Raw genomic sequence first — 10,121 nt, forward strand, 5'->3', positions numbered from 1 at the left:
AGCCACCCGCGGTGCCCAGGCCATGCTGGCCGTGCCAGAGCTGTGCCCAGAGCTGCCCATCACTGCTGCCTTTGGGAGCAGAGCAGGAGGGCAGGACATGTGCCCAGCCTGCAGCCAGCCACGGCACCTCCAGCCCTCAGCAGCTGCCCAGAGCAGGACGCTCCTGTGCTCGCTGCCATCTCCCCAGAGCTCTGATCCCACCATCCCCAGCAGACAGGACCCACCTCACGCCATCCCCCGCTGGAAGAAAAGCTGGTCCCAAACGATGCCCTCAGCCTTCTCCAAGGGCACGGCCCATCCACACCACAGCTGCTCCTAAGCACGTCCTGATCCAGACTGGACCCCATCTGGAACACTTCCTCTAGAAAGACAAACATCAAATTATGGAAAATAGGTTACAGAGAAAAAGGGGAACAAGAAAAAAGGTCAAAAATCTTATCTCTGTCAGGGCCCTAAGGAAGGCCCAACCCCTGCATGCCAGCGAAAAACCCACCATGGGTGAGGGAATCCCAGGCTTTCTCCCTTCCCCTGAACTGCCCCCATGGTGATCCCAAAGCAAACAAGGGCAGTGGAGCAGCCCAAGCCCTTCCTTGCCTGCAAAGCAAAGCAGCCCCTGCACAGGGTCTGGAGTCCCACCTCTGCTCCCACCATGGGGGTTTGTTTGTGTCAGGCTGGCTGCCCCAGCCCAGCCCCAGCCCGGTGCACGGTGGGTGCTGGGGGCTGTTGGCAGGGCCAGGAGCCCACTCCCATTTCATATCCACCCCAGCCCATGTCCCCAGCCCTGCCAAAAGCAGCCTGGCAGCCGACTGAAGGATCAGCTGCATCCGCCCCAGCAAAGGGGGAACCTTTGGTTCCCAGCCAGGCTGTGCAATGCCCAAATCTGGGAGCATCCCCCAGTGTGTGGACTCATCTGCAAACTCCCTGTGGAGCCTGGCTTTGGAGGAGGTGTCAGAATCAAAGTCCACCATCTTCAGCCTGCCGGTGGTCAGGTGGAGCAAGAGGTTGTCATCCTTGATGTCCTCACTGTCCCCAGCAGCAGCAGCCCCACCTGGGACAGCTTCTCCAGGGGCTCCTTCTTCCCTGGGCCAGACCAGGCTGTCAGGGCTCTGCCCAGGGCCCCAGCCATCCATGAACCATGGCAGGCAAAACCAGGGGGATGTTGGCCACCAGTGCTTGCCACACCAGGTCCCCAGCTCAGCTACAGCCCATACGCTGTGTTCCCTCCTGCTGACCCCTCCTCAGAGCTACAGGCAGGACAAAACCTGTCTGGTTGGCTTTGCCACTGAGTGCCAAGAGATGTGTGGAGCTGTTACCTGCCAGGCCCCTGGATCCAACTGTGCATGTGGATCTCTCCCATCTTCTAGGGCAGAGGAACATGGATCACGGAAAATCTCTTCTAAGGATGGCCTGTCCAAGGGCTGCATGGACAAACACCTCTTAATGACATCCTGGCACTCTGGGGAGAGAAACCAGAAATCACCAGTCATTTGGAGAAGTTGCCCCCTTTTCCCGTGCCCAGGCCATGCTGGGTGTGCTTAGAGGTGGGCCTAAACTTCCCCATGGATTTTCTGTTTGGAGGAGAGCAGGAGAGCAGGACATGTGCCACCTCCTCAGCAGCTGCCAGACCAGAATGCCCATGAGCTGCTGCTGTCTCCCAGCACTGGTATTGCTCCCGAGGCCAGAGATGAGGATCCACCTTGAGAGAGCCATGGTGGGAACAAGATCTGACCCCAGATATCTCCTGGCCCCTCCTGAACGGGTGCTTCCCCATGACCAGGTGGTGCAGCAGGAGGCCCAGGGACCAGATCGTCGCTGCCTCGCCGTGGTAGCGTTGCTGGTGGATCCACTCTGGTGGGCTGTAGGACAGGGTTCCTGTGGAACACAGACACAGTTCATCAGGGGGATGCTGCAGCCTCCAGCACCTGGAGGAGCAGCACCCGCGCCTCCTCCTCCGGCAGGAACCCCCGCTCCGCCAGGAAACCCGACAGGTCCTGGCACCGCTCCGGATGCTCCAGCACCAGCACAAAGCTGTCGGGGAGCTGAAGCCACTCCAGGAGCTGAATGACACCAGCACAGCCAGAGGAGACCTTGTCCAGCAGCGCGATCTCCAGGGCTGCGCTGGTGCCGTGGGGCTGCGGGAGGAGCACGATGCCGTCAGTGGGGCTGATGCCGTGCCGGGGGTCGGGAACCCCTCGGCCAGCCCGGGATGCTCTGCGCCCTGCGCTGGCCCCACGCCCGCTCTCCCTCCAGGCGTCCTGGCAGCTCCCACCCTGCCGGGCCCCGGCTCAGCCCCGCCCGGCACGGCCCGGCTTCTGCCGCTGGCCCCGCTCATCACCAGCTCGCCCCGGCGCCGGACGCGGTTCCCTGGCACCCTTTTGATGGCCACCTGCGAGCCGAGGGCAGCAGCGGGCTGAGCTCGCCGCCTGCCCCGCACAGCCCCATCCTTCTCCTCCTTCTCCTTCTCTCCCTCCTCCTCCTCCTTCCCCTCCTCCGCGCCCGCCGCCGGCCCCGCCGCTCCCCGGGCGCCGTCCGAGAGCCGCGTGGCCGCGCAGCCGCCGCCGCAGCCGCCGCTGCCCAGCAGCGAACCCGCCGGGGCCGCTCCTGCCGGGCCTCCTGCGCCTTCCCTGCGGGCGGGACGCGGCTGTCAGCGCTCGGCCCGGGCCAGGAGCGGCCCCGAGCGCCGCCCGAGCGCCCCGGGCCGGCCATGCCCCGGCGTTCTCCCCCGGCATCCCAGATTCCCCATGAAATGGGAACCCTGAGCTTGTGGAAGTGCCTGAAAGATGCCCTGTTCCTCTGCAGGGACACTCGGGCTGAGACAGGAGCCGGAGCCCTCTCTGGGGAAGCCTCCTCCGAGCTGGAATTTGTGCCGTGCTGGGAGAGGAGGAGGAGGGGAGAAGGCTGGCGCTGTGTGGCAGGAGCAGGAGGTTTGGGCCGCAGGACATTCCGTCTGCGCCGCTGCCCCGCAATGGGCAGGAATGCTGTGGGGAAGACTGGGGGACACTGGAGCGGGATATGGATGACACTGGGGAGACTGGGAGGGCCTGGAATGAACTCAGGTGTATTGGGAGGGACTGGGCTGTGCTGGGAGGGACTGGAGGGGCACTGGGGCTGTACTGGGCTGTGCTGGGGATAAACTGGGCTGTGCTGGGAGGGACTGAAGGGGTTGAATGGGCTGTTCCCGCCCCCACCGCCTCCCATTTGCCGAGGCTCCCGCCCATCACAGCCCCAACCAATCAGCGCCAGGAATTATGGCTTTGGGGGCGGGGCCTGGGGTCTGCGCCATCTTTTTTTTTTACTTACAACTCCCGTCATGCTCTGCGGCCCCATAGAGCCCCATTAAAGCCGGGACTACAACGCCCGTCATGCCCCGCGCTCCACAGAACCCCGGTACCGCCCCCATCTGTCCCATCAGTGTCCCCCAGACCCTCCGGGACCCCCAAGTGCCCTCAGCGCCCATTCGGGACCCCCAAAATTTTACTGGCAAAGTACAAAAGAACAAGGAACTTTGGAAAAGTGTTTAATACAAATCCAATCCAACTTAAATCACTTGTCATAGCAGTAACTTCATTCACTCAGCCCATTTAGCCTGGAAAGCCCTAAACACTGAAGTTGTTCAGGTACCCACAAATGTTCCATATAAAGAGCATTAGAAGGAGAGGAAAGAGAGAGAGAGACAGGAAGACAGAAGCTCCACAGAAAGACACACATGTGGCTCCCAGCTCCTGGGGCTCCAGTGTGGGTGAGACACAAACCCCAGGAGAAGGCAGAGTCCATACCAGGGGCTGACCTTTTGCTCCTTGGTTTTAAGCCCCTGGGCCTTCGTGGGCCTCCCCCCAGCTGGGACTTCTGATATCTCAGGTGTTCAGAGCTGGGTGAGCGCTGTCCCATCTGTGTGATTGATTGACAGCTCAGCCCAAGGTGTCTTGGGACATTGATCTCATCCAGCCTCTGACAGCGACCATGGTGACACTGGGGAACCTCATGGAGCATCATGGAGCCATGGGTCAGTTGGGACAAGGCAGGTTCAGAGACACCCTGGTGACACTGGGGAACCTCATGGAACCATGGGTCAGTTGTGACAAGGCAGGTCCAAGGACACCCTGGTGACACTGGGGAACCTCATGGAGCCATGGGTCAGTTGTGACAAGGCAGGTCCAAGGACACCCTGGTGACACTGGGGAACCTCATGGGACCATGGGTCAGTTGTGACACTGTGGGGACCTCGTAGAATCAGAGCAGACCATTGGGAAGCTCCCATGGATCCAAGGGCCCAGGGTGACACTGTGGAGCCCAGAGTGTCATGAGGAGCCATTGTGACACTGTGGGTCCCCATGGAACCAAGGGAACATGGGACAGGCTGATGCCTTAAGTTTTAGCTTCCATATTTTCCCAATTCTGTGCTGTATCAGTCTGTAACTCTGAACTTCATGCAGAGTGTCAGCAAGTTCTCTTACAGTGTAGTCAGACAAAACAATCCTTTTCCTGCCCGAGATCCAAGGACACCGCTGCAGCTTCAGGCCCAAAAAGTGAAAACACCAGCGAATTGAGGAGAGCAGACTGGGAGGGTGGGGCTGCATAATCTGAAGGTGTAATTGACAATTAACCCCAATATGGAAATGAACCAGAACTTTTAAAAGTGTGAAAACGCGTGACCTGGCGTCCATCCTGGGTGTACCCTCAGCCAGGCCCTTGTACTGCCCAGGTGAATCCTTTGAAAGCCTTTTTAATAAATCCCCTCTTTACTCCTGTAACACTGTCCAGCCTCTGCTCCATCTATCCTTGCATTGCTCCCAGACAAAAGCTGCCAGGAAGGACAGTTCTGCCTGGCCTTGGCCTCTGGTGATATGAGCAGAATGTTTTCCTTTGCAAACACCTTGGACAGGACCCAGAGATCTCCCGAGCTGGGTTTTGCAGGCCTCAGGAACATAACCCATGTATGGAGGCTGATGTGCCTGGGCTCAGCTGTGAAGAGACTGAGGACAGATCAGGAGTGGCCTGGCAGGGCTTGAAGGGTGGATGTGGAAATGGTGGAGCTTTTCTCCATAGTGGGAATCAGGCAGGGAGAGAAATTATGCCACAAATGCAGCTGGGGAAGTCCAGACTGGACACATGAGGAGAGGAATTTCCCTCCCAGGGCAGGGCTGTGGTGCAGCACGTCCCCAGCAGGAGCCTGGAGCAACCCAAGGCTTTGTGTGGCCAGGCAGGGGCAGCAGGAGGCAGAGCTGCCAGCAAAGGAAGGGCCAGCGAGGTGGGGCAGCCGGGGGTGACGACAGCCTGCAGGGACAGAGGCGCAGGGCAGGGACACCGTGGGACAGCCTGGGCTGCAGAGGGCTCAGGGATGTGCAGCAGCTGCAAGGCCCTGACAGAGCCAACCTGTGCAGCCCTTTGGCCATGGCTGCTGGCCCTGGGCCTGAGGCCACGAGGGGACAAGTGACCCTTGCAGCCCTGGGGCCTCAGTGCCTCCTTGTCCCTGCTCAGCAGCCTGGCAGGGGCCGCCCCATGGTCCTGCCCTTGGCACTGCACATCCCCACATGCCAGTGCCCATCCTGGGAAGAGCCCTGAGCAATGAGGGAGGGACAGGATCTGCCTTGCCAGGGGCTGGGGCTCTGGCCTGGGCCCTTTGCATTCCTGAAACACATACAGGTTTGCTCAGCACCAGAGCCACCTTCCCCTTGCTTGTCCCTTGCTTTCATCTCTGCTCCAGCATTATGCTCTACTTGGGGACACTTTCTCAGTCGTGTCCCTCAGTGGGACCCATTAAAACTTCAAGAAACTTCAGTGTTTCAATCACACTTTGAGTTCTTGAGAAGTTTTTTGAGCACACTCTCTGGGAATGAGACTAATGAAAACAACAGCAGCCCCTGAGACGGTCATCAAAGTCCTTGTGCTGTGTCTGTGCAGCTGAGCTGGGCTGGGCTCCTGGCACAGAGGGTGATCCTGGTAACCAAGCAGAGCTTCAAAAGCACATTTCTCTTGCTGAGCAGCTCTTCTCCCAGCCCAGCAGGGCTGGGGCACTGCCTGCAGCCAGCCTGGGCACAGCACAGAGGCACAGAGAGCTTCAATCAGTCAGGGCTGGGAAGGGGCTGAGAAGTGCCTGGGGCAGAATCACTGCCAGCCCTTGGCACAGGAACCTCTGGCTGCAGGACAATGCAGCTGCAGCTCCTGGAGAGATCTCCTAAAGCTGGAACATCCCAATGCCCACAGATCCTGTGAGTACTGAGTATTTCTGGTGCAGGGGAGGTGAAATGCTCATGAAGCTCTGACATACTGAGGGCTTCTGATTAGTCATAGAATATTTCTAAGACAAGGATTTTGATAAAAATGTGGAAATTTCCTAAGAATTTGTAGTCAGCTGTGTACTATTGAAGAGTGGCAGGGAAAGAAGGATAAATATTAAAGGTTGATTATGAATATTGACAAGTGCATGAGACGTCTGAACTGTTACTTTTAGTGATCAGTAGGTTCACAGGAGATCCCTAATGTGCTTTCAGCCACTCTGCACATGGACAGCACCAGCAGCACCTTTGCTGGAACCATCAGGCTCAGTCTGAGCTGTCCTTTCTCCCAGCTGCAAACAGAACCTGCCCCCAGCCAGTGCCCTGCAAACAGGCAGGGTTCTGTCAGGCCAAGGAGAGTGCACAGATATTTGGGGTGTGGGAATGCTGGCAGGGAGAGATGAGGCACAGGGAAACACTTGCAGGAGGAAAATCTCCAGGAAGCAGAGAGAAGATCAGGGAAGGAGAGAAAACAAAACCCAGAAATACTGTGGCAGGGAGAGTTTAGAGATGCCCAGAGGATCCCCTCCAGTGCAGCCCCTCCCTCTGAACAAGCCCCCTCCCTCCTGTGCCCCAGCCAAGCCTCTGCCCTCAGGGCCGGGGCTCCAAGGCGTGCAGCCCCTCCTGTGCAGGCAGAGCTGCAGCAGAGCCGTGGGGCAGCTCTGCAGCCCCGGGCCCAGTTCCCTCTGCAGAGCACAGGGCTGGGAGCAGCTGCCCGGCACTGGGGGCTCTGGCAGGGGCACAGCTGGCTCAGGGTGACACAGCTGTCCCCAGTGCCCGGCTCTGGGCAGTGCTGGCAGTGCAGCCAGGGAAGGAGCTGCACCTCCCTTCATCCAGTGCCATCAGAAGGACACTTGGAAGTGTCCCTGAGATTTCAGTCCAAGCTGGGAGCTTCAATGCAGAGTGCAAAGCTGTCCTAGAGAATCTCTGATTTATGAGATTGATGGGGAAAGGCAGAGGTGTTGTGACACTGAAAATGCTGCTGGGTTGGTGAAATGAGCAAGGTCAGTCCTTGGCTACAAATGTGGAGCTGGGCTCTGGTGGATCCATCTGCTCTTACCTGTACCTGAGGGTTTGTAAGAGAAACATGGGAGTGTGACCATCCTTCATGTGAGAAAAATGAAAGCCAAGAGAAGCTCCAAACAGAATGAATAATCATCTCCTCTCAGTCTCCACTCATCATCTTTCCTCAGAAAACTCACTGTATTCATCAATGGGATGGAGATATGCTGAGGGTTTCTGATATCCAGGAATACCAGGAGAAACATGGAGGCAGCATAAAAAGAAAACCACAAAACTCTCAAATACAGAAGTGTACACATCTGTGTTACAGAGGAGGGTGTATGGGAAATGGCGTTAACTTTAATTACAGGCATCTCCTCTAACTCTTCACTGTCCCTTTCTCCATGAACAGGTGCCCATGGGCAGCCACAGCAAATGTCCAACAGCAGCTCCATCAGCCACTTCCTCCTGCTGGCACTGGCAGACACGCGGCAGCTGCAGCTCCTGCACTTCTGCCTCTTCCTGGGCATCTCCCTGGCTGCCCTCCTGGGCAACAGCCTCATCATCAGCGCTGTAGCCTGCGGCCGCCACCTGCACACGCCCATGTTCTTCTTCCTGCTCAATCTGGCCCTCAGTGACCTGGGCTCCATCTGCACCACTGTCCCCAAAGCCATGCACAATTCCCTCTGGGACACCAGAAACATCTCCTAGTCAGGATGTGCTGCACAGCTCTTTTTCTTCATGTTCTTCATTTCAGCAGAGTATTTCCTGCTGACCATCATGTGCTACGACCGCTACGTGTCCATCTGCAAACCCCTGCACTATGGGACCCTCCTGAGCAGCAGAGCTTGTGCCCACATGGCAGCAGCTGCCTGGGCCAGTGCCTTTCTCAATGCTCTCATGCACACAGCCAATACATTTTCCCTGCCCCTGTGCCATGGCAATGCCCTGGGCCAATTCTTCTGTGATATCCCACAGATCCTCAAGCTCTCCTGCTCCAATTCACACCTCAGGGAACTTGGGCTTCTTGTGGTTACTAGCAGTATATTATTTTGTTGTTTTGTGTTCATTGTTTTCTCCTATGTGCAGATCTTCAGGGCTGTGCTGAGGATCCCTTCTGAGCAGGGACGGCACAAAGCCTTTTCCACCTGCCTCCCTCACCTGGCCATGGTCTCCTTGTTCCTCAGCACTGCTATGTTTGCTCACCTGAAGCCCCTCTCAATGTCCTCCCCATCCCTGGATCTGGCCCTGTCAGTTCTGCCCGATGAAATCCTGCCCAGCGTGGGCAACTGAGCCCTTGAAGGACTTAGTGTCAGGTCAAGGCTTCCTTTCCCTCCCAAAGCCTTCCCTTGGCAGCCTTGGGCAGGGGATTCATCCTCCCTCCCTCCTCCTTCCCACAGACCTGCTCGGAACCACTCTGTGGGCACTTTCCATTCTCTGTGTCTGTCCTCAAGTGCAGTGCCAACCTGGGTCAGTCCTGGCTCTGTCCTGAGCTCCCAGGAGCTCACAGGCTGAGATGTCAACGCTCAGCCACACCAGGGCCCTGCCCCTGCCAGCAGCACCCCCACAAGCAGCAGCTGCAGCAGCAGCAGCAGCAGCAGCAGCAGCAGCAGCAGCAGCTGCAGTCGCCTCTCAGCTGTTGGTGCCCCTGCACTGCAGCCCCTCCCGCTGGCACCAACGTTCCCTTGTGGCCTTGGAGACAATCATGAATCCACCCATGGGGTCACAGAGCCATGGAATCCCAGAGTTCGAGGTTCCTGGAAGCCTGGAGTCATTGAATCCTGAGAACCACACTCAGAGGAGGAGGAGGAGGAGGAGGAGCGGTAGGAGGAGGAGGACGAGGACGAGGAGGACGAGGAGGATGTGGAGGACGAGGATGAGGAAGAGGAGGAGGAGGATGAGGAGGAGGAGGAGGACGACGCGGAGGACGAGGACGAGGACGAGGACGAGGACGAGGATGAGAAAGAGGATGAGGACGAGGAGGACGAGGACGAGGAGGAGGACGAGGAGGAGTAGGAGGAGGAGTAGGAGGAGGAGGAGGAGGAGGAGGACGAGGACGAGGAGGAGGAGGACGAGGAGGAGGAGGACGAGGAGGAGGAGGATGAGGAGGAGGAGGACAAGGAGGAGGAGGAGGACGAGGAGGAGGAGGACGAGGAGGAGGAGGAGGAGGACGAGGACGAGGAGGAGGACGAGGAGGACAAAGACGAGGAGGAGGAGGACGAGGAGGAGGAGGACGAGGACGAGGAGGAGGAGGACGAGGAGGAGGAGGACGAGGAGGAGGAGGACGAGGATGAGGAGGAGGAGGAGGACGACGCGGAGGACGAGGACGAGGACGAGGACGAGGATGAGAAAGAGGATGAGGACGAGGAGGACGAGGACGAGGAGGAGGACGAGGAGGAGTAGGAGGAGGAGTAGGAGGAGGAGGACGAGGAGGAGGACGAGGATGAGGAGGAGGAGGACGAGGAGGAGGAGGAGGAGGACGAGGAGGAGGACGAGGAGGAGGAGGACGAGGAGGAGGATGAGGAGCCGGAGGACGAGGATGAGTAGGAGGAGGACGAGGATGAGGACGAGGAGGACGAGGAGGAGGAGGACGAGGAGGAGGAGGAGGAGGACGAGGAGGAGGACGAGGAGGAGGAGGACGAGGAGGAGGAGGACGAGGAGGAGGAGGACGAGGAGGAGGAGGACAAGGAGGAGGAGGACGAGGACGAGGAGGACGAGGACGAGGAGGAGGAGGACGAGGAGGAGGAGGAGGACGAGGAGGACGAGGAGGAGGACGAGGAGGAGGACGAGGAGGAGGAGGACGAGGAGGACGAGGACGAGGACGAGGAGGAGGAGGACGAGGAA

General features: G+C 58.6%; 1 protein-coding gene across 1 annotated transcript; it reads left to right on the top strand.

Moving 5' to 3' along the window:
- Positions 1–8,057: 8,057 nt before the first annotated feature.
- LOC146764039 (olfactory receptor 14J1-like) lies at positions 8,058–8,570 on the top strand. Its single transcript, XM_085565431.1, has one exon. The coding sequence runs from the start codon at positions 8,058–8,060 to the stop codon at positions 8,568–8,570; it is 513 nt and encodes a 170-aa protein (XP_085421557.1).
- Positions 8,571–10,121: the final 1,551 nt, after the last annotated feature.

Source organism: Lonchura striata, chromosome 36, assembly GCF_050655825.1.
Source record: "Lonchura striata isolate lonStrDom1 chromosome 36, ASM5065582v1, whole genome shotgun sequence".
Lineage (NCBI taxonomy): Eukaryota > Metazoa > Chordata > Aves > Passeriformes > Estrildidae > Lonchura > Lonchura striata.